Source organism: Leptopilina boulardi, unplaced genomic scaffold (genome assembly GCF_019393585.1).
Source record: "Leptopilina boulardi isolate dan_hultmark-lab unplaced genomic scaffold, ZJU_Lbou_2.1 LbouV2_48, whole genome shotgun sequence".
Lineage (NCBI taxonomy): Eukaryota > Metazoa > Arthropoda > Insecta > Hymenoptera > Figitidae > Leptopilina > Leptopilina boulardi.
The window spans coordinates 1,009,285-1,035,414 of NW_026137992.1; the positions used below are offsets into that span (position 1 = coordinate 1,009,285).

Sequence of the window (26,130 nt, forward strand, 5' to 3'; positions counted from 1 at the left end):
TTTTTTTTTTAATCGAGGGGGAAAAAAAAAGTTAAAATTAATTGAAGTTGGGATAATAATTGAATCGATTAAATTGAAAATGTTTTTTTTTTCAGAGAGTATACAGGACCTTGTTAAGTCGTTTTATCTTCTCATAAATAATCTGTGGATTGGCCGAGTTTTATGTTCCATCGTTAACCTTTTGCTGCGATTCCGTTCTGAAATTTCGGATCAATGTTATCCGATGTATCCGGGTGAGCGCTGAAGCAAAGTCGATGTTCTTTCCCTCCAGGGAACTTTTTTTTTTCCCAACTTCCCCCTCGGGGTAATGACGACCCACGCGAAAAAAAGGGAAACGAATATTTGACCTGGTTAAGGTATTATAGGAAAAATTTACCCGAAAAAAAACACAATTAATAGATACAAAAAAGGTTTTTTTGATAAAAAAAAATTTTTTTGATAATTTTTATCGTGAGGAAAATTTATCATCGACACCTATTGAAAGTTAAAAAAAAAAAAAAAAATGGAGAAAAGAAAAGAAAAATTGAAAGTTACAAATGGAAAAGAGCATCAAGTGAAAAAACATAGAGGAAAAGATGAAAGAGGAACGAATGAGAAAGAAAGTGGGTGAAATGAATGGATGATGTGGAAAATAAAGGAATGAAATGTGTGCCTGTTGGCTGAAGATAAGCTTGCCTTCCACTACACTTTTCTAGACTCCAGTAAGTTCAAGGATCACCATCGAGCCTTTAATGTTCTCAATGCGAGAGATCCCTGCCCTACATCTAGAAAAACCAATCTCAGAATCTCCCAAGGGTCTTAAATATGAATAGAGAATCGATATAACACTCTCTCCATCAAAAGAAAAAGTAGGAAAAACAGATAATGACTACTGTCGATATGATTTTTTTTTTCGACCACATTTCTTTTATTCACTTTCATCTGACTTCCTAAAAATAGGTTTTTTTATTTTATAATTTCAAATATTTGATTTATTTTTCATATCTAATCAACGATATTTAATTCATAAACTATGATTATATAGAACAATTTGGTCTATTGCGCTTTAATTATATTCCCTCCAAAAAAAAAAATCGAAGGAAATTAAAATTTAATATAATATAAATAAAACAAAAACCAAGAAGCACGCGAATAAATTAATTTCTCACAATTAGACAAATTTCATTTCTTCGAATATGAAATAAAAAAATTTGAGAGTTAATTTTAAAATTAAATTTTTTTTTAAAAAAGTAGCATTTTTGAAAATTAGGGGGAAAATTGAAACTTGACTTTCAAATATAGTGTGTATGTAAATTTAACGTACTAAATATGCAATCTTAGATGTTGGTACTATAAACATCTCTGACTCTGTAGATATTTACGGGACTATATATCTACATATTGCCGAACATATTGAGCTACATCAAATGGCCTCTGGCACGTGCGAAACTCGTGAATATTCAAGGAGGTAACGAAGCAAACTTCGTTTGCGTTAACGCTAGGCTCTGACACCAACACATCGGGTCATCAGGCACTGTCCTTATTAGAAGCCTAAATTCTGACCATCTGTAAACAAATATTTCTCCTTCGGCTCTGTTTACACGATAAATTTTCCTTTCCTCTATATCTTATATACAATAAATATTTACAAGAAAAATATTTCTTATATAAAATACTAGTAAAATATTTATAAATAAAATATTTATAAAATACATCAAAAATATTCTCTATTCACAATTTGTGTCTTCATAAATTTTCCATCATTATTACGCAATATACATTTCTTATTTCTTAGGTCCCTTTCTTTACTTTTTCATAAAAAAAAACCATATTCTCCAAAACCACTGCTCCTTAAAAATAGTTTTTGATAAAAATTCTGATTTACAAACTTCAAAGAAGCTCTGCAACCAAGTTCTCTAAAAAAAAAAAAATTTCAAATATTCTACAAGATACAGCAAAGATCTTATAGAACTTAAAAAAAAGTTCCATGTGCTAGATATAAAAAGTTACTAAAAATTTTCAAAGAAAAATAAATTTCAAAAAATCTTATAGAAAAATTGTTCAATAAGAAATTAGAATGATAGATTTCAGAATAAGAAAATAATAACAATCTAAATTCATTTATGAGACTATTTTTTGTAAAAAATTTTTTTTTTTTGAAGATTATAGAATAGATTTTATGTGCGATTACCTTTGCGGGGGGGTTGAAAGCTCTTAAGGCGTCGATACCTTGGATATAAATTTAAGTCCATACGAATCGCAAGTTTCGAAATTGGCTTTTCCTTCTCAGAACTTAAACTGTTGAACTTTGAGTCTCGCGCGGCCACTCAACCACCTTGTACCCACATCCCAACTGTACCAAACAGAGTGAACCTTCAGCAACACCAATGTAGCAACAGCTCTCGAAGGAACCATTTACTTTTTCACCTTTGGGATTTCAGACAGCGAACTTCTCCAAAATCAACTATTCGTCGAAAATGAATTGTATTTAAAGAACAAAAAAAAAGTTGCGATATAAAACACTAAACTTTTATCTACTCTACTTTTTACACTCTAAAACGACTATAACTTTTGAAAGTTACGAGGTATTTCCTTCAATAAAGGTAATTTTTTTAGGGGGGGGGGAGGAACAAAAAAGTTAAATGTTTTTCAGTTTTGAAAATAATGAATCAGATTAAAATTGAAGAATCATACAAAAAAAAAGTACAAAAATATACAGTAAGTTTGATATTAGTAGTAAAAGACAGATTTGGTCAGACTCATTCAGGAGCAGTTAATTTTAGAATTAATAGCAAAAATTGAATATTAGTCGGAATTTGAAATACTGTTAAGATTGATAAATCAGTAGGTAAAGTCAGTTTTTGTCAAACAGAATATTTTTATTTTATATAACATAAATTATCAGTAGTACAAGGGAGTTTTAGTCAGACTGAAAATTAATTAGTAATAGTAGTAAATTATCGTTTCATTATGTAAGGAACGTTACAAAGTATAATTCAAATATCAGTAGTAAAAGTCAATATTAGTCAGACATTCCCTCAAAATTTTGTATTAGTATAGTAAAAAACAGTTTCAATCAGGCAAAAAATTTCAAAGTTAATTTTAATAGAATAAAATATTTTAATTCTCATTTCACTATCAGTACCACATGAGCTAATAGTCACATGTATTCTTAATGATAATTCCATCTAAAACTAATTGGAAGGAATGTAACTCCAAATGGAGGCAATTTTGTTTTTTTTCCGAAATTTAACAGTGAAGCAAATTGTTTGTGAGTTACTTGGAAACAGTTTCATTTGAAAACAGAGAGTAATTTTACAAGGTAATGCAAACGTATATACATATATATATATATATATATATATATATAATAATAATAATATTCAAAATAATTATTTTTTGTAGTGAATCTCATTAAATGTATTATTTCTGGAAACGTTGTAGTTACGAGGGAAAAAGCCTTTGTGGCATTTTCATTTGCGAGAACCTCTGTAAACTCCGTCTCAGGTGGTGAGTGTACGAGCAAGTTGCCTTTTCCCAGGAATGAATTAATCCAGTTGTACGCTGCAACTCGACATGCCTCTTTAATTGAATCTTCGAGTCCTCGTTCTGCGTGGTTGCAGCTTTTCAACCCTTATTTTGTTCAGAAAATTCCAACTGTTTTTGTCCATTGTCGAAATTGACTTTTTTTTCCAAGGTGGGGATGGAAAGTTCGCGAATCGTTCAATAAAAAAAGAAGAAAAAAAAAAAAAAAAAAAAACAAAAAAAAAGAAGGGATAATGCAATCCGATCGAACTATTACTTTGATATATCAAGTTTTAAGAGGGGCGTGTATTTAAATAATTTGTCAGCTCAGTTCGATGCACTTTATACATTAAAAGCATTCTGCGCTTTGATTTCACGTTGCGGTTCAACTTGAAGGGTCAAAATTGACTTGGCCTAATGGTTAAACCGCTAAAGGAAAAGTTTTCTATATACTGAAACTTACTAATGCTCTCGTCAACCCTACTTTAGCTGAAAGATTTCACTAATTTGATTTTGGACTTCTTTCTTAATTCTTCTAATTCTTGAAAATGGTGTGTTTTTATTGCACGAAAATTACCAAAGAGAATCAAGAAAATGTTTTTCTTACGTTTTCATTTCTTCTATTGACGCCAAACTATTAGAGGCAGTTAGTATATATGTAATTGAGAAAAAAAGAGTGACATATTAGGCATTTCTTATTTTATAATTGCGTGATTTTTCGCTTACTCTTTAATTTCGAATTAGTAGTTTTCTACTAATGAAAGAGTGCGGATTCGTTTACCAATTGAGTTAGTACACGGAGAAAAATGGAAAAACGAATAAAGTAACTTTTACTACTTTAAAAGTAAAATTGGACCTGTCCGAAGTTTCTGCGCATCTCTGGCAACTTTTACTCGAAAAATAGTAAAATTGACTATTTCTGTAGTAAATTTTACTGTTTCCGTAGTAATTTTTACTATTTCTGAAGTAAATTTTACTATTTTTGGAGTAAAAGTTGCCAGAGATGCGCAGAAACTTCGGACAGGTCCAATTTTACTTTTAAAGTAGTAAAAGTTACTTTTTCTTTTTTTCCGTGTAACAATTTTGACTCTTTTTTAGTAGAAAACTACTAATTCATGGAGTAAATCGGCTTACTAATTTAAAATAGTAAAAAATACGCTTTACTTCATCAATTAGTAGTTTTCTACTAGCAATTAGTATAGTTTTCTACTAAAAAAGAGTCAAAACTGTTACTATAATTCAATTGGTAAACGAATCCGTACTCTTTCATTAGTAGAAAACTACAAATTCAGATTTAGAGAGTAGTTATAAAACCACTTCAATGAACGTGGAAAGTATGACAGCGCCATCTACGAGGCATGATTATTTTGCCTCATAGATGGCGATGCTTACAAAAATTAACTTTACTGTTTTCACATTTATAGTTGCATTTACTAATGTTAAAATTAAAATTTTAATTTCTTTTCCTATACCTGTTTGTTAATTTTTAGTTATTTCACAAAAGACTAATAACGCGAGTAAATCGAAACGAAAATGATCTATTCATTGAAATGTATAATGTATAATTATTTAGAAAATAAGAAAGAAAATATTGTCATTTATTTTCCGATTTTATTATATAAAAATTTTTGCACGGATGGATAAATTTCTCGCAAGGAGTACATATAGCAAAAGGAAAGTTGGAAAATGAATTTAAATTTATGTGTTGGGCTAAATGATGTTAGATTATACGAGATATTTTAAGCGTTGGAGCATAAGAGCGATCGATGATTGTTATCGTATAGAAAACAGGATACATGCCCACATAAGCGGTTGTTAGATGGTAGATAACAAGTCCTGGATCGTATATATATAAAGGTAGATAGGGAAAAAGATGGTTTGAACGAAGAGATGGTAGCAGCATGAGAGAGAAAACATATATGTACACATACGACTTGGGGAGTGAAGAAGGGGGGTAAATATTACATCAGATAGTGCTTCTTCTTCTTCTTCTTCTTTTACAAGCAAAAGCTTCAAGTACAGGGCTCTCCATTTATGGCTCCTCGAAGGATTTATTTCTAAGAGAAAATATCGATCATTTTTTTTACGAATTTTCCAGTAACTATTTTTTGTAAAATTATATTATTACTATTCTTGAATACCAGTTTTTTAAAAAAAAAAATTATAATTTTCAAAATGTTTTCCAAGATTGTTTAGTTTAATTAATACAAAATTAAAAATCAATCTTTACAATTTCCATATATATCAAAAGAAATAAAGTTCCTGGACAAAAGAAAAAAAAAAGTTACATTTGTCTCTTTACGCGCGTAACTTATCTTGTTGATGAAAGAAACGACGAGAAGGACAAAAAAAAAATTGGGAAAAAAATACATATGTATATATACTATGTGAAGAGAGAAAAAAGGCGACGAATGGTGGACATGGAGAATTTTTTTTTTTTTTTTTTGTGTGTATCTCTACGATAAACCGCGTAGCGGTTCAGGACATGGACTGAACCGGCCGCGTGCATAATGTATGAGAAACGCGAAAGCCCGTCATTTCAAGCCGCTCTGCCGCTTTCCTTTTGTGACATCGATCTGGTGGCGTCTCAATAATTCAACGCGGGAAACGGCGCAAGGCGCACCACCGGCTTCCCTTCGATATATCCCTCTGCCTTCTATTCGCTCGGACCGCCCTTTCTTCCACTTTTGCAAGTCGTTCTTTTCTTCAACATCCCCCGCCCCCCTCACTCCTCAATGCTCGACATTGACTGACCACTCTCTTACATACACTCAATAACAATTTGCAAAATTCATTAAAAAAAAAAAAAAAAAAAAATTCTCCTTTAGAATATAAATAATAATTTTGTTTTTGTAACAAACAAATTAATTTTGTTTTATGATTAATTTGCAAAAATACATTGAGAAAAATGTTTTTCATTTTAAAAATCGAAATAAATATATTTTACTTATTCGTGTAGAAATTTTGCCAGGGCCCAGATTGGGGCCGGATCAGGCTGCCCTATTAGGAAATAGGCGCGCCTGATGTGGCCCTGATCAGCGTTTTATTCCCTACTAGGACCCTGATAGGGCAATTTCGACAGGAAAAATAATCTATTTATTTATATACAAATAAAAATTCTATTTGACGTAAATGTTTCTTTTGAAATAAAAATTTATTTTATAAAAGTTTGCTGCGGTAGGGAATTTTTTGCAAACATTTCTCGTTGAATAAGTTCGGTTGGAGTCTTAATTTTTAGCTAGCTTTAGGAAACATTTTAGTTGCTGTATATAGGAAATAGTAATTATTTTGATAGCAAAAATAAATAAAATAAAAAAAAAATATATGAATAAGTTTACATTGAAAAAATATGCATTATCTTTTGAAAAACTAGTTGATAATGATATCAAATATTGTAGGACAAATATTATATTATGTCATTATGTAATATTTTGTCGACTAAGTATAACTCATAATGTTACCATTAAAAATTTAGTACCATGTAATAAATGAAATACTAATAATTTACTCAGGGGAACGAAAGATAACCCTCTTAATCTCTCTAAAATATGAAGTGTTTGGTTACTCGTTGAAAATTAGACGTCTCTAATTTCCCATTCCCTTATATATAATAATCGATTTTTCTATATTCTCATTTTTCTTAATGTATTTTTTTTTTCTCATATATTTTTTTTTTCTCAAAAATATTCTATAAAAGTTAAATTATAATTTCGTTTTATAGACAAAATAAAACACCAATTTTCTTAATTGAAAATTTAATTAATTAAGAAAAAATGTTTTTTTTTCTAAACATTATTTTAAATAATAATGACTCGGTTTTATTTGTTCCCGTGTAGAAATTTTGCCATGGCTCGGATCGGGGCCGGATCGGGCGGGAATGTGACGCTACGCCTGATGTGTCCCTGATTAGGAAATCCCCATTTTTCTCGTGGCCCTAATCTGGCCCTGAACAGTCCCTGATCGGGACCAGATTTTTATAATATAATTTTTTGTTCAAATAAATTTCCAAACCGGAATTAGTTTTTTTTTAAAAAAAAAACATTTCTAGAAGATTTTATTAATTTTTTTACGTATTTTTAATATTAGGGTAGAAAAATAAAAATTATAATAAATGTTATATGACGTTCAAAAAGTAGCATATATTCTAGGTTTCACGTCTTGAGAGTAGCGAAAAATTGTTTTTTAAAAAACAGCATTTTAATATTATATGACAATATGATAGTCTTAAACTTTGATCCTCACTTAAGTGCTCTGACTTTTTAGAAACTACAAAGCAGGATAATACTGCATGTTTTTCTTTTTAGCTTTTTTTTTAAAGAAAGTTTATACAACTAGTTAAATTTTTTCGTCTCAAAGTTTCACGTCATATTTTATTCACTTGGATTTTTGTTTTTTTTACAATTATTAATGAATATTTATTTTTAAAATAAAATCTTTAATATTTTAATTATTTTTATATTTCTTGAAATGCCGTAATTCTATTTTCATTTTGTAAATTTCCAGCTGTGTTATAAGTCTCACGAATAATTATTTCGCTAATTAAATCCTTTTTCATAGAAGTAAATCGCTTATCTGGAAAATAGCACGAGGCTAACTCCCCAAGAAAAGGGTAATGAAAGGAAACGTGAAATTCAGGAAGGGATCCTTATCCATCGCTTTTCTCTTGTGAGTGAGAGTAAGAGAGACAGAGGCTGCAATATAATTCCATTATTTATAACCACTCCTTATTCACCTGAGAAAAGGGGTTATATAAAATGAGTGAATCAGTAATTCTCGAAATTAATCGACAGTCCCCTTTTGACTTTAATTACAAAAGTGGAAGAACAATATATAAATGACTGTATATTCATCAATTCATAAACAACTCAATTCAATTACCGTCGCACTTCAGTTAATATTCGTCATTCATTTTTATGACATTATTCATTAATGTAATTTCTCTCCTATCTTTTTATAATAAAAAATACATTTATTATATGACAAATTGTATATAATAAATAATAAATTCGATAATTTATTTTTATATATATTTTTTATTATAGTAATTTATTATTCAAAATTATATTCTTTACAAATTGTTTTTTTTTTTTGTTTTTATTTGTTTGGTACCTCATTACTGTCAGTGAAATTTAGAATGTGAATAAATTGAATTGTCATGTTTAATCATGAATCTCGGAAAACCATACGTTTTTGTATAGAAATAGAAACGTGACTAATTTAATAAAATTTTTATAAGAATAGGAATCCCTAATATATGGCACATGGTTTGAGTTCATTGATCCCTAAATCCACAGCTTGTATATATACTATTCTACATTGACCAGGGTTGCACCTGGGGTCACGTGCACGTTCTATCCCCTTACTAGATTTTTACCCTACCTATATATACCTTTCAATAACTTCTAGCCACCCCCCCCCCCCTACGTCTTGGTACCATCGAAACCCGACCATAAATATTGATATTACAATTTTTGTAAATGTGACATATGGAATATGACAAACGTACAATGGCACAGTAATTTACACATTATTTACATTTTTCCGTTTATTGCTTCTTTTTTTGTATTATCATACTTCATTATATATATTTGTACAATTATTTTTTTTGGAATTTCCATTTTTTTTTTACTCAGAAATAATTTCCTTATTTTATTATAGTAATAAAAATAATATCAGCGATATAGTTATAGATAATATAAATATATTTTCAAAACATAAAAAAAAAAATTGTTGAAAATTTCGAAGTTTCATTTTTTTTTTTTAAATAATTTCAGTAAAAATATATATATATATATATATATCGAAAAAAGGAAAAAAATTGGGTAAAAATTATTTGAAACAATTTTTGAAAGTATTTTATTTTTTCGAGGCATCAATTTTGAATGTGAAGAACACGTGAAAATAATATTTCCGAATTATATTTCGAGTAGGCTCATAAGAGGCACGCAATCAGCTAGTTATTTCAACAGCGTTGGAACTATACCATCTGCAGAGTTTCCTACTTGATACGTAGTGGCATATGGTTACCCCATGGCCACGACCTGATTTCATCAATTTCGTAGATAGTATAGCGCTACAGGCGACCGTCAGCTTGTGCGAAAATTAATAAATTGTTTCGAATTAACTATAATGAATATTTAATATTTATTAAAATTCATAGAAATTATTTTAAAACAATTATTTTTATTATTTAATTAAAATAATATATTCCGCACTCTCTGAATTTGAATTAATGAAAATTGATCTACTAATTACTAATTTTTAGTAAAAATATTACTGATTTAGTATAGTTTAATATTTTTTTTACTAAAGTTTTAGTTAAAAGTAACTGAAAATTAGTGAAAATTCTTACTAATTTAAATTACTAGCTCAGTTTTTATTAATTCAAATTTAGAGAGTAAATGTGTCAAATTAATCACATAATTATTATTATAATAAAAAATAGTCATTTGTGGTTAATTTAAATGCACTGATTCGTTCATTAAATAAATTACTAGTTTTTACTAATTCTTAGTCAAAAGTTACTAATTCTTTGTAGAAAACTACTAATTTAGTAATGCTACTATTTCAATTAGTAAATTTGAAAAAATATATTTAGTTGTTTTCTAGTATAAATTAGTAATTTTTTACTATTACTTTCGTACTCTCTAAATCTGAATTAGTAAAAATGTTTACTAATTTGAATTAGTGACTCACTTTTTGCTTCTGAATTAGTTAAATTTTACTAATTGTTAGTAAAAGTTACTAATAATTAGTAAAAATTTTACTAATTCAGAAGCAAAAAGTGAATCACTAATTCAAAATTAGTAAACATTTTTACTAATTCAGATTTAGAGAGTAAAAAAGAAAATAATAAAAGGTACGTAAAGTTTGTTTGATATTATATCATCGAATTTTCTATATATATAGTCATAACTTTGAATATACACGTTTGATGCGGCAACGTTAGTATTACAGACATGTAAATTAATCTAAAAACTATAGGTAAAAGTTACATGGGATCGTGTCGTACTCTCTCTCTCTCTCTCTCTCTCTCACTCGCGCCAGTTGGTTGCATCGTGAAATCTAAAATCTAGATGACGTGCTCGGAATGATTTCGTCCGAGATTTCAACGTCGAATCTGTCAAAAGAGTAAATAACTTCCTTGTCACTCTGAATGAATTACATCGATGTAACAGTAGTGGTATATTTCTGATGCGTTCGACTTTGGTGACGCATACATCGACACACGTTGGAATCCAATATCGACCGACGAGAGAGAGAGTAATTTAATAGCGAATCTAGGACCCAGTATTCGAGAGAGGCTTTATGCGTTTCGTGAAAGCGTCGAGAGTCTCTCTCTCTCTCTCTCTTTTAGCATTTGCCTCTCGTCCTCACACTCGGAAAGCCGACACGAGTTACATGCACTAGAGAGCAGAGGTGTAAAAAAAAAAAAAAAAAAAAAAACGATCGATTCTGTGGACTTCCAGCACGTTTCACGATCGGACTATCAACAATATTATTCAGGCTATATAGGCGCTGGGAAAAATGTCCCTATTGGTAATTTTTTTTTTTTTCTCTCTGTGAAAATATTTTTCCACTGATGAGGGCTTTTCATAAAACTCGAATGAGTTGAATAAGATTTTTCTCACTTTCTGTCGGTTCTGCGGTTTTTAAAATTGATTACATTTTTTTCTTTGCTTATTTACTTTTTAAATTGAATTTAATAAATACTATTTGAATTTTTTAATTTAATTTTTTATTTATAATAATTTTTAACTAACTAAATGTATTTTAAATTTTATAACTTTTAAAAATTAATTAACTAAATCATTTTCTAATCATTTTTTGAACAAACAAAAAAAAAAAAAAAAAAAAAAAATTCGAAGGAAAAAAGTTGGGAATAATATTAAATGTACAGGAAGAGTTCTTTAAAAGTTTTGAAAATTAATTCACACAGGTAGTGTTATAGGGGAGGGTAGTGAAAAATAAGCGCCAGCTGTTTTCTCTAACCTAACCCACTATTTGTGTGTGTCTCGTGACGTAGGAATCCAGCATCTGTCACAATTCGTTCTGTCAAAATTCATAGCGAACGCCTATTAAGGATTTTCCAACTTGATGATTTACCTCCGACCCCCTACATATATATATATAGGCAAACATTATTTTTTCTTATCTTCAAAAAATCCCATCTTCAGCTATGTTATAAATTTTAAATATAAATTAAATTTCCCGCATAATGGCAAATAAACATTATGCAAATAATTTTTACACACATAAAATAAAAAAAAAAAAAAAAAAAAACAATACAAATATAGGGGAACTGGAAATTTATATATTTGAATTTCTAACAAATATAAATAAAAAATAAAATAAATATGGTATCAACGTTAATGACTATCGAAAGTAAAAAAAAAAAATGAGAAAACTTTTTCTAAAAAAAAAAAGGATATTGGGATAAAAAATTCTGAGTTTGTAATTTGTATCCCAAGAGATGGCGAACCGGGCTTTTAAAGCCTACCCTCTGTGAAAATTTATTTTAGCACTTTGAGGGAAAGAAGTCGAGATCTTGAGGCGCAAGTGCCTATAGTGTGAATTCGAAGTCAAGTGTCTCGAAGAGTAGAAAACAAGAAGAAAGAAAAAGAAGTGGAAAAAGTCTATACTTATATATGGAGAGAGAGAGAGCAAGAGAAAGAAAGAGAGCAAAATAAGAAGGCCAAAGAAGAGAGCAAAACGCCTGGAGGGTATAGAGAGAGAGGAGACGAACGAGCACGCAGTTACGAAGTAGGGTCGCTAATCGTGAGTCTCGGGAATATAAGGGAGTCCTGTGGGTTGCCATGGAGGGTTGCTCAGCACCCACGGTCACCATCCGGGTTCCTCTCTCTCTCTGAATCCCATGCCATACTCTCCCGTAAAGCCCCTGACCGAGAAGGGTGAACTAGTCGATACCCACATTCAACGCGCTTTGCTTGAGGCCGATATCGATACTATCTACTTCGAATATAAATTAAAGAACGCAACCTACTTTACTCACTTTTTCTCCAGACCTTCCTCACACCTTGTGAAGAAAATATATTTTTTTTTTTTATTACAAAAATATTTCTAATCTTGACAATACTTTCAATCCCTCGATTTACATTTGATTCTTTTATCTTCAAAAAACTGAATTTTTTTTTTTTTTAATAATAAGGGACCTTAGAGGCAAAAAATTAATAGGTTATGTTTTAAAATTCCGAAGTTAAAATATTTTCAATTTAAGTCTATATTACATCCAAAATAAAAACTGATTTTTACTTTATATACACAGAAAACTAAAAGGCATTAAAATAAGAAGCGTTGCAGCTTATTTTAATGCTTTTTAATTTTCTGTGTACACAAAAAGAAACTAAAAGTAAAATTAACGGAAACATAACCGTTTGATTAGCGTTTCATTCCCTATTAGGGCCCTGTTAAGGAAATTTCTACACGGGCCTTCTTCAGAATGCGTCACATTTGGAGTAATGGATCATTTTTTTTTTTTTTTATTTTTTTTTCATGATTTACTTCTGTAAATTATTTAAATAAATCGTATCCAAAATAGCATAGAAAATCGTAAATGTAGCTTCAATTTCGAATAATAACGCTTCAAAAATTAATCTCGATTTATATCGGTTCCTCGATCACAAGTTCCACATATTACCAAAATAACAAACGCCTATTATTAAAATTGTTATCTTGGGTCATGGTTAGAATAAGATTAACCGAAGATTTTGTAATTGTTGTCGGAAGGCATATCGTGATTCAAAACATGTGATGATCGTCGTTGTGACGTAAAAGCACGCAACGTTACGTAATACATATATATATATATTTGAAAGTCTATGAAGAGCATGTTTCGTGTTCCGAAAACATTGAGCGCAAGTTAAAAAATGTGTATATTCCGTGTGTTGTTATAGATGGCTGATATTTTCTAACTTCTTCTTTCAAAAGTTTACTCATGACCTTCTTTCTATGATAAAGCTTGACATTTCCTATATAAATATACATACTACATATATATATATATATATATATATATATATATATATATATAAAATTCTGCTTTTATCATCAGGATAATTTCAACATTAGGCAAATAAGTCATGCGAATATATTATTTAACCCAATCTTTAACCATTATTTTTACTATAATTTTAGATAACATGAAAGGAAGGGAGAAAAGGATATATGATCAGGGAATACGAAACTAGTCGTCAAATTCGAATATTTTTTTATTTGAAAATATGAAATTTGTAAAGAAACTTTTTTATACAATATAAATGTTAGGAAAAATTTTCTATGGAAATAATATACGTACTTTCTTGTTTGTATGTTTAAAATATTAATTACAAAATAGAAAATACTTTTTTTAAATATAATAACAGTTAATTATTATTCAGAACAAAATTTTTATTTCGTTTAAAAAAAATAACCACTGCAAACAAATATTTGAAATATTGATTTTATCAATATTAATATTTAACTTATATACAATCAGAGACAAAAAAAAATTATCTTCTGTAAATTTGAATTTTTTATAGCTTTTATAATTTATAGCTCAATATTTATCGTCTATAAATTTGAATTTTAACATTCGATTAACATCAAGAAACTTTGAAAATCTTTCATTAAAATTTTAATGAAATTGCCCTATCGGGGCCCTAATAGGAAATGAAACGTCACACCTGTACAGGGCCACATCAGGCACGGCGTTTCATTCTCTAATAGGGCAGCCTAATCCGGCCCCTATCTAGGCACTGGCAAAATTTCTGGATCAACTATAAAAATTAATACAAATTTTGGTCTCAATTTGATAAATTTTGGTATCAATTTGATACTTTTATGAAAACTGATTTCTATCTAAAAAATACTTTTCAATTTCTTATTGACAATTTCGAATCATAATAATCAATTCTTGAAGCATTATTACAAAAAATTGAATTTCTTTCTTTTATTATTATCATCTTTCTTTTACTACATTATTTTTAGAAATCCCTGAAAAATCCCGATATTTGAAAGAAATATTTTTCCCATCCAATAAAAACCAACATCACCCTCCTTCAATTCAGAAAGGATTCGTAGCTCATCTCGTAGAAAGTTCCAATTTTTTTTTTTGGCGAAGATCAGTTATACTAAATCAGTGGGTCCCTGGTTGATTGGCCCAGAAATACGCACACCACAAAAAAAAAAAAAAACAGTAAAAAAAAAAGAAAAGCTGCAAAAAGAAAGGGAAACACGAAGTAAAGAAAGGGAAAGTAAAATGGACAAGATGGAAAGGATGTGAAATGATCGGTAGTTCAGGGAGTTTTAGGAGGGGTGGGGGGGGGGGTTATAGAAAAGGGAGCGCGCGCGCGGGGGGGGGGATTGGCAGTTAAAGGGAAGGAGAAAGTAGCTGAACGTAGGGTGCGTGGGTTTTCTCGCAGGGGGTGCGTAGAACGAAGAGGGGACACATTCGTTGAGGATAAGAGGACTCAGCGAAGGGTGGCATGATGGAAGAAGAGTGGAGTGGGGGGAGAAAGGGGGAGAAAACTCGAGGGTGCGTATAGGCCTGGGGAATCAGTCGCGGACGAGCTACGTTGGGGGTTTTATCTATAGCACTCTTCTCTTTACGAAAAAAAAAAAAAAAAACCTCTTTCTATCATCATATAGGAATATATACTACGTTCTTCTTTTGCTTCACGCGCAAAAGGAACAAGACAAAAATAGAAAAGAAAGAAAAGTAAAAAAAGAGAGCTTAAAAACTTCCCTGACGTAGTTAACGCACTTTAAAAAAAAAAAAAAAAAAAAAAATTGTGCAATTTATTTTTTATCGAGAAAAAAAAAATTCGAACAAGTGATCGTGACATTTATTGATCTAATTTTTTCGCGCGCGTGCCAATTGTAGTTTTCTTTTGTGTTTTTTTATCGCGTGCAAGCGATCAATTTTTGGTGCTGTTTAAATTCATTTAACCGTTCACCACGTTGTCACAAATGGTTCATATTGTGGAACTAGTTCCGCCGAGTCGGAACGACTTTCGAATGGTGAGTCCACTCGTTGAAATCATCGTATATATTCCCTCTGTACCCTCTCTTCGTTTCTTCCAACACATTTTCCATATCCATTTGAATTGAAAGAAGAAAAAGGTGCAAAAATTCACCGAATGAGAGCTTTCTGCATACAAATCGCCATTGGATTATCCTAAATGCTGTACGAATCGAAGCGAGTGAAATTTTTTTTTGGGGGGGGGAGGGCAACCCTTCAAGTTCAATTTTCAACCAAAGAGAAATATATAGAGAGAAAAAGAATACCGCGGAGACTCGAATTTCTCGCCCTATCTTCCAAATGCTAAGAGGTTTCTGTGACCCAGTTTTGGCCCTCCTTCAGTTACCGAATAAATTTTCCCAAAGTTAAGAATTCTTAATTAAAGATGTTCTCAAAGAATGAATGATATTGAATTTCATGGAAGAAAAATTTATAATATTTTTTTCTATTTACTGCAAGTAAAAATTAAATTGTATCTATGTATTTTATGAGAATTTTATTATGAAATTAATTTTCATTCGAGAAGTTTTTTTAAGTGATTTTAATTTTTGTCAATTAATTGAAATTCAATAAAAATTTCTATAAATTTTTCCCCTAAGATAAAAAAAAAATTATTTGATACAAATAAATATTTATTTGATAACAAGTAAACGATTATTTGAATCAAATAAATTTTTCTCAATTAATTAAAAATAAATTCTTTTTAATTCTTAACAAAACATTTTCAAAATCCATTAGAATAGATATAATTGAAATAAATTTAATTATTTAATAATAGAAACTTGAAAATTTTGAATCAATTGAACTTCCATAACGTGAATATTATACTAAAATTTTAATGGCACTTTCATTTAATTAGAGTAAATTGAAGTGAATTAAAAGAATTCCAAATGAAAACAGTTTTAATTTTTCTATTTTTGAAATTTTGTTATCAATTTATATTAATTCAATTGCGCTTGTTATTAAATTATAAAATAAATAATAATAAATAAAAGTTTTCGAAAGTTAATAATAAAAACATCAATGTGTATAATCGATTGTAGTTAATAAAAACTCATATTTAACCACTTATAACTGACATGAACAATATAGATAATAATTAATTATTAACCAGTGAATTGTGGCAATGTCAACTTTCTCCGGTATAAATGTCATTTTGTTAAATATTGTTCATATAAATTTTTGTAAAATATAGAAATAAAAAAAAAAATTATTTATTACCTAATGAAATTTATATATTTTATTTTTATAAAAATAGTTCATTACTAACCAGATAATAATAACTTACAATTAGGGAAAATATTAATAATTTTCAATGCCTCTAACGGTTATTTAATATAATATACAATTTTCCATCACGTTTTTCATGAATATTATTGATATGAAAAAAAAATTTTCAACAATATAGAATAATAATACAGAATGAATAAATGAATAGAATACTACAGTGAATGTCTTATGCAATAAAAAAACATTTCACGTATAAGAAGATGAGGGGAAACTAGAATAACAAGTTAGCAAAGATCGATACCAATGAGTGCTCGTTACGCTGATTATTATGCAGGTAACGAGTGTCAAATGGAATCATTAGCTGTTACAATCTTGCTTAATTAATCTCGTTTAAGAAGTTTACGATCGGCTGCTGACAATTTGGAAGTAGCGTGCACACACATATATATATATATATATATATATATATATATATACCATCCGCGTCTGCGTCGTAAAGATCCATTCACACGACTTGCATAACCTCCCACGTGCTTATTTCTGGCGTGACTCGGTTGCATATTGCCCGCCGCTGCCGCCGGTGCATGCGTGCTTTCCACATGTATATATCCCAAGAATCTAACATGTGTATATAGGGTTCCATATAGAATATCAAAGCGTTGCTTTTATAATGTCCCCGCCCTTTTCCTTTGAAAAAGCAGCTGTTCACTCAAGCGCGTGCGGTCTCCTTTTAGTCAGCAGTTTATACTGACAGTGACACGTTTTCCCCGTTTATATATCCAACTCTGTATAAAAAAAAAAAATAAATAAAAAAATTTCTTATCATTCAAACTTAAAATTTTCACCACGAGATCCATTAATCTTTTCTGAATTTGCTGCTCATGAAATATAATGAACTCCTCTGTATCATTGTGTTTGCTTAATCGTTCTTTTCTTCAATTTTTTTTCTTCTTTTTTGAAGCAACGTTTCTTTAATTCTGATGGACCCTTTTTTGGGTTTTGCTAATATATATCTGTAATATTTTTTTTAAGTATTTACTACTGCTAAAATTTAAAATTTCCCGTACAGAAATTTTGCCAGGGCCCGAATCAGGCTGCCCTATTAGGGAATAAAATGCCGCACCTGATGTGGCCCTGATTAGGAAATACACATATTCTGATCGCCCTGATTTGGTACTGATCAGGTGTGGCGTATCATACCCTACTAGGGCCCTGATAGGTCAATTTCTACATGGGTTGGTCCATTTCCCAGAGAAACTAACCAAATTTTGCCAGGGCCCAAATCGGGGCCAGATCAGACTGTCATAATAGAGAATGAAACGCCGTGTCTGATGTGGCTCTAATTAGAAAATCCACATTTTCTGATCGCCCTGATTTGGGCCTGATTAGATGTGGCGTTTCATTCCCTACTAGGGCCCTGATAGGGCAATTTCTACACGGGGACTAGTGCCCTACTACGCTGTTACCATGTTCCCGACCAATATCCTACTTAGGAAACCATCAAAGCCTTATTAGTTTTCTTTTAATTTCCCTATTCTGTGAGATTTCAATACTATTTAGATACACGAATACAATTTAGATTTATTTTAAATAAATGAAAGTTTTTTCAATTTTTTATTTCTTATATTCTATTTGAGATTATTACATACACATAAAAATACTTTAGAATACTTTTGAAAAAAACCGTACGCATGGGGAATCGAACCCAGAACCCTTGGGACGCGAGCCGTGTACTCTGACCATAAAGCTACGTTGACCTTCTCTTTTATCTAACACTTTTTCTTGAATATTAAAATTACCTTCTGTTTGTAAGATATATTATTTTTAAATTTCTACATCTGATACCAATAATCCATTAATAATCCTTAAATAATTCATTTAAAAATAAATAAAACAAATTGTTTCTAAAATACAAAAATTTTAAATGTAATGCAAGGAGAAAAGAATCTATTTAAAACTATGTTCAATTAAGATTTAAATTTGTCAAATCCGATATCGAAAAAAGCCTTCACGGAAGGAAAAAAAAAATTATTGGAAAAAAGATTTATCGACGCACCTTTTTTTGTTGCGAAATTAAGGGCTGCTTTTTTCACGAAAAAAAAACATAAATCTGTAATAGAGTATAAATTAGAAGGAACAAGACTTTGGAAGGATTTTTTTTTTTTTTGACATATCCGGGATTTATTTGAAATAATCGAGGGGGAAATTGAAAATCATTTTTATTTTGTATTGAATATAAAGAATAGAACAGATGGTATATTCTCAGTAGATGCTGTATGTTATATTGTTGACGTTTGCTGTGCATCAATTAATGCAGTTACACACATGAATATGTGAGAGCGCATAACAGAGCGATAATGTAGCACACCACACATGCAACCATTCTGCGCAGTCCCATCAATTGAGAATATGTCTATCAATTCTCCCTTTTCCGTATATGTATATATAGAATATTCCAAATATGTATTTCTGTAATCTTGACTAAATATACAACAAAGTTCATTATATTTAAAAATTAATCATTTTCATTGAAATGAAATCTATTGGATAATTTTGGTCCAATATTTGTTCTTTTTCGTAATTTTTTTTAGCAAATGAAACTCAAAGATTTTTTTGTAAATTACTTATAATTTTATGGGCTCTTATTATAAATAAAAAAAAATAGTAAAATACTAAATTGAGGAAGTCTTAAAATCAAATTTAAAAAAAATTATGTTTCAAAAATACTATGAGGGAATTTACTTAAAATTTTATTTTGAATCTCTCTCTCTCTCTCTCTCTCTCTCTCTCGAATGTTAAGAAAATAAAGAAAGAAATGTTTTTTTTAAAAAGTCCATTGTTTTAATTTTATCAACGATGCGTGTCTAATCTTTTACGGTCGATAAAAAAGCATTTTGCGTGTCTTCGTGTTTTAAAAACGCGCAGAGCTCCTTATTATATATTCAATATCATTTACGGTATAATGTCCAATGTCGCGGTACATCGCTTTTGATAATAAAACGTGGAAACTATATATATATATATATATATATATATATATATATATACCATCTGGAATTGTAAAGGCGAACGCAGGTAAAAGCGAGGACAGGAAATAGGGACACCGGCACGTGGAATACAGGTGTAGCATTCATTGATATGAATGCTGCTCGTAACTAAAGTTTCAATGCGATTTAACGCCGGCTACGAGCACATTGTGCTTTCGTCGTATCAAAAGGAGAAACAATCCCCCATTCTGGATAACTCCCGCGCAATTTTTTTTATTTTTTTAAATTCCAAAGCTGCAGCGGACGTCCATGAGATTTTTTTATTTGTAAATCCGTATATAGGAGAATTTGACCTTTTAAGAACCAACCGTGCGTTGCAGTTTTTGTATATATATAGAAACGTCGTTAACGAGCTACAAATGTCTTTTATTTAAATAATTTTTGAAAATAAAATTACGATAAAAAATTTGGATATTTCTTAAAGTATATATAATTTTAAAAAATTTCTCTCATTTGTTAGCGATATTTAATTATTGTTATTTGAGGTCTGAATGACTGATCTAATCAGACTGAGTTTTATCAGTTGAACAGTAAAGGCATTGTCAATTTAGGGAATTAATTTTCAGTTTCCATTAATTCACCAATTAGCTTGCTTGCAATCTATTTGGATCTAATCTCCTAGGAAGCTCAACGTTGACTATGTGGTTTTGGATGAAAGCTGCGCGCGATTTGTGTTTGCTTTGGGTATATTCGAGAAATTAATACCATCAATCACATAGTTATGCATTGTTTCAATTAATCTATATATATATATCATGAAATATTTGACAACATAGTTGCTTTCACTTAAGTCTTAAAACATTATTAAGGACAACACTTAAACGACTCATCTTCCCTTTGAGTATAAACGTTTGCGCAAATGATATGAAAACCACGTAAATTATTTAATATATATATATATTATATACACAAAGCAAGAGACGACAGAATTCCTCAAATATAATTCACCTTGTAAATTTGCGAATAATTTCTGAAATGGAATTTAATTTTCAATTATTATATATTTTCAAAAAATATTTATAAGAAAAAGAAATTGGTTTCGTCTACAAGTGATTAGGTATAATTAATATATCGCCTGTGAAGGGCGTTTATAAATCATAGGAAGACACGCCAGGGCTTTATACAGGGTGGACCTTATCTTTAATCAGTACATTGATTGCAGCCTGGCAGGTCAAATATCGGGATCGACTCGTTGCTCGGTCCGAGCATGATAGCTTACTCAATTTCCGAAGCGTTATTCGCCATTCAATTCAACAGTTTATCAGTCTACGACCATCTGGATTTCACCAGAAATATACTTTCAAATTTTCTTTTCCCGCTCGACAAAAAAAAAGAAAAAAAAAAAAAAAAAAAATTGCAAGAATATTTTTGAGAATACTCATAATTTTCCTATTGCGGATAAAAGCCGCGCTCATTGTTTATACAATGTACATAGATAATCGAGCTTAATTAATTGCACGACAAGTGCGCAAGGCTCAGCAAACACATTTACTTATTACCATCCATCTTGAGTGGTGTCTCCGCTGTGTTGGAGGGGGCCGAGGGGGAATCGATTTTCAAAGTGCTGGGGGGGGGTGGTGGTGATGACACGAGAGACACGACGAGGTCGACGTTCGATCGTGTTAAACGCAAGAACTATATGTAGGCGCGGCAATGTACATTCCGTTCGAAAGCATCACTCCTCAGGAGGCTCTGTTCGTGACACGAAAACGTAATACCAACATGTGAAGAAATGAAGTTTATATATAAAAAGAAATAACTCGATTTTCTCTCCTTGCGCGCGTATATAGACAACCTGAAAATCCAATTATCTAAAAATAAAAAGAAAACATTTTTTTCTAATGCCTTCAAAAAACATAATGGAGTCTTGAATTTGTTAATTTAAAACCTTTTTTTTATATCTGGACATGTTAATACAACTCTTGGGGTCGCTAAGAAACAAGCAATCACACACGCAATTGCGTGAATGATAAGATGCAAATTCGTGTATCATATTATTTTATATGTGTGTAATTTTCGTTATTTCTTTTGTAGCGCTATCTTTTCCATTATTCTCCCCCCCCCCCACCGCCCTTCTTATCTTAACATTTACTATCCCTTTCTTTCATTCTTTTATAAAACTAATTTATATTTTTACACATTTGAAAAAAAACAATTATAGAAAAGAATTATAAAACCATTCTATGCCCCGTGCAGAAATTTTGCCTGTGGCCCAGATCGGGGCCGAATCAGACTGCCCTATTAGGAAATGAAACGCCGCGCCTGATGTGGCCCTGATCTGATGTGGCGTTTCATTCCTAACTAGGGCCCTGTTAGGATAATTTCTACACGGGAAATACGATTAAAAAATGTATTTTCATTTGTTATTAAATTGTAACGAATGTAATGATAAAATAAAGTGTTGGATTAGCTCGCCGGATCAGGGTTCATTTTCAAGCGACGGTATTACATTAAAATTACAGACACAATTCAAAAAATAACGTTTATTAACAAAAAAAAGAACGATGACATAACCTACAAATTACATACTCAATAAATATACTACGCGATTAAAATTTAAATACGAAATGGTCGAAATACGGATTTCATTACTCCACGTTACGTTACGTTACGTTCCCTACGTCGGAGGAACGGAAGCGAAAGACGAACAACTAAGCCAGGGGTTACGTACAAAACGGGAACGCGAGATCACGAGATCGCAGTAAAACTACTTCGATGTCTCCACCAGGTAAAACCTCGTGGAGACGAGAGAAATGCTCTCTTCAAATTACTTCGGAGTAATGCTCCTTAATACTTGAGGAAATGCCCTCACCGACTCTGTGAACCACAAGAGCCTCGATTTCTTGCGGGAGTGCAGCTTATATAGCCGATCGGTGGCCGAAACGCTTGCGAGAGAGCTCAGCGGTACAACTCTCGCGGCGCGATCGGGTACTACGACATACTTTGCGGTCGGTAACATTTTATCGACATGGAGTATATATTTTTATCGACGTGGGGCAAATATTTAATACAATTATTTACCCGCGAATTTTCTAAAAATCTTTACAAAATTAAGATAATGTATATAGGAAAAGGCAAAGATAAATTATGTTAAAAATTAAATTATAAAATTGACAAAAATAGTGTGCGAAGGATCGATTAGGGCAAAGCCCATGAAAGCTCGAATATTCTGTCAAGCTTCGTGTTCGATGATCAGTGTAATCGCTATTGGCTGGAACATGTCCCCTTGGGTGTTTGGAGACATATACACGATGCATTCTACACCCGACGTTAAACTTCCCAGGAGAGAGAGTGAGTGAGAGAGAGCAAAAGGGGTGGCGTATCTGAGTTCCGGTATCTAACGGACCCGAGGTCTCCCTGACGACAGGAGTAACAACAAACGCCTAATGGCTAATACCTGGCTCAAAGTTTAATTTCCTGGCCTGCGGACAATGCTGAAAGTGACCTCACTTCCATCCATACTATGTATCCTTGCAAAGTCTTCCATCGTCCTTCTCTTTCTCTATCTCTCTCCTTCGCCATTTGTGTCTTGCACATTCACAGTGAATATATATATATATATATATATAGAACAGCGGGTATAATAACCGCCATGGAATATTAAACATCTGATTGCTGGGAAACATTGTCCCCTGTCATTTCATCCAGAAAGTCACAACGATTGCGTGTTCGTCATGAGACTTTTCTCTCTCTCTCTCTCTCTCTAATTTCAATATAAAACAATCGACGGCAGGTGCGCGCCACATTTATAAATGATAACACCTATAATGATAATTTAATTGACTAAAAAGTAAGCCTCAAGGGGAGGAATATTATATAGATCTTGAAACTTTTCTCAAGAAAACATTTTTCATTCAATAATATTTATTACTATTTTTCTGATGGAAGTTTTTTCAAAACAATATAAAACAATTTAAAATATTTTTTCAACCTTTTTCTCTCTCTCTCTCTCTCTATTTAGTTTTGTTTTTGTTAATTGAATTTGTACAATTTCTGTAAGTGCGGCACTGGCATTTACCAAACGAAACAATAAAGAGTATGCACGGAGGGGAAATGGGCAGTAATCCCTTTATCCCTCGAAATGACATTTGCATAAAGTGAACTCTGAAACAGCGATTAAAACATTTATGACTGAAGTCTAAAATCCGCTTGTACGTTTACTGTAAATTCTCTTTCTTGTTGACTGCATACACCATTTTTTGTACTCACAATATTAAATCAACTCTGATTCATTGACAACTTTAATGTTTATTTATAATTATTATTTTGAAATTAAAATAAATTATTAAATAGAAAAAGAAGTTATAAATGAAGCAATGATGTGAGAGGAAACTAGAAAGTGGAACGTTAGTTCAGAATGGCAAGGAAAGAGGAGGGGGGGTGGTAGGAAAGCGACATCTGTAGGTAGCGTCATGAATCATGCATGTTGAATCCACCGAGGGATTCTGTTGTGGCACGAGCAACTCGTCCTCGGACAAATAAACAATGTTATTTGTTCTCGACCCATCCCATCATGGAAACCAGTCGGGGAGAACTCACACGATGGGATATTCCGTAGATCGAGACGAGAGGGTGGATGGCTTTCCTGGTCTAAAGCAAGGATTCCTGTCCCGTTTTCCCCACGTTCCCTGTCAGCCACCCGACCCTGTCAGCACCAGAGTCCTCTCTCTCTCTCTCTCTCTCTCTCTCTCTCTCTCTTTGGTGCGAATAGTATTTGAGCAAGGCCGAAGTGACGAGGGGTGAACGTATATCTACCGGACACTACCAACCAAACAAATAGCGTTCTACTATATACTTCCAAAACCCTTCGTACATTCGAAATCCAGCACTTCGTGTTTTCTTCTTTGAAAATACCCTTCAATAAACGAAAATGTATCGTCAAATTCTCTTGATAAAATAAATAATAAATTTCGAATAATATTAATTCAAGTTTTTAAAATGATTAATTTTTTTCGTTTGTTTGTTTCAGATGAACCGTCCTATTCAAGTGAAGCCAGCGGACAGTGAAAACCGCGGAGGTGAGTCAACATGATGAAAGTTGACGATAACATTAGTATTTACAAATAATTATAAACTCGACCCTATATAATTATTTTAGACCGGTTGGGAATAAAAAAAAATAAATTGAAATCTAGAGAGGCACGATCGTTCATATATATATATATACTTTTTATCGAGAATAAGAAAAAAGTTCCCTGGAGAAATTTTTTTTTTTTCACTAAGCAAAAATTTTCATTTCAAGATTTTCTCATTCGTACATCCCTTGAGATTTTTTCGTGTCCCCCCCCCCGTTTAAAAACGTAGCCAATAATTGAATTAAAAACAAACTCATAATGAACGATCGTGTTTCATCTGAATCCAGTGCTAGAAATAATGCGCGCTCATTGTACATTTATTATATATATAGTAATTTTTTGTTTAAAACAATAATTTTGCAAATATTTTTTTTTACATTTTTCAATGTCATCAATGTTTATAAAAAAATGTTAACTATCGAGTCTATTATCATAATTTCTTATTTAATTGTTTCTAAAAATTTTCAATTAATAATTTTAGTCAAATAACTTTTTTTTAAATAGTGAATTATTTTCGAAATTTAAAATTTTTGCAATTATCATCACTATAATTTTAGCAAATAAAAAAAAAAAAAAAACTGCAACATTTCTCGATAAATGTCCGCTCAGAGTTTCCCAAGGGATTTAACCTAAACATTTTCTTGTTTAGGTCCGATGAATGATCCTGATACGGCTCCTACTTTCCCTAATGAGAATAAAAAGACAAATTCGGGCTATGTAAAGTACAGACGAACGAGTGTACGTATGCGGGATGTGTTTCTCAGAGTGTGCATAATATTTATATAAATTAGTTTAAACAGAAATCACTGTCATCCTCTTTTTTCTATGTTTCACATATATGCAATTTGTTCAAATGAAAAAAAAAATACAATGGCGTTAACTATTCTATTTGTATAGATATATATTTATTTAGGAATTTCTCACAGAATCTTTATCCAATTGTTATTTATCAAATATCTATCATTCTGTTTTTTTTTTTTTTTTTTTAACTTTTCATACGCTTTATATGACGTAAGCACTGGACGTATTTCCTCACAAATGCAGATCGTTAGATGCTAGAATCCATTGAAAAGAAAACATGATGTGCATTCACGCCTGCAGAAAAGAAAAAACTGACATGATTATTCTTCTGGAACATTATACTCTCGACGAAAAGAATATATAAAACACAATTTCTTTTGATGGATAAAGGAAAATAGAAAAAGGAATTTGGAAAAGCGAAAGTCTCTTTGCAAAAAAAAGATGGATTCGAATG

The 26,130-nt window shown here is 31.1% G+C and overlaps 1 protein-coding gene across 24 annotated transcripts in view; it reads left to right on the plus strand.

Annotated features, from left to right (window-relative positions):
- The window catches only part of LOC127289609 (CUGBP Elav-like family member 4), a 596,519-nt gene that overhangs the window by 499,680 nt on the left and 70,709 nt on the right, over positions 1-26,130 (plus strand). For 20 of the 24 annotated variants that reach the window (XM_051317654.1, XM_051317643.1, XM_051317655.1 and 17 more), the window contains one exon: positions 24,770-24,818. Coding sequence is in view for 18 of the 24 variants with exons in the window: in XM_051317643.1 (XP_051173600.1) it covers positions 24,770-24,818 (49 nt within the window). In the remaining 6 variants the exon portion in view is untranslated. Of the gene's footprint in view, positions 1-15,053; positions 15,523-24,769; positions 24,819-25,524; positions 25,614-26,130 lie in introns of those variants that run through there. The other 4 variants (XM_051317658.1, XM_051317659.1, XM_051317657.1 and 1 more) reach the window with 2 other exon arrangements.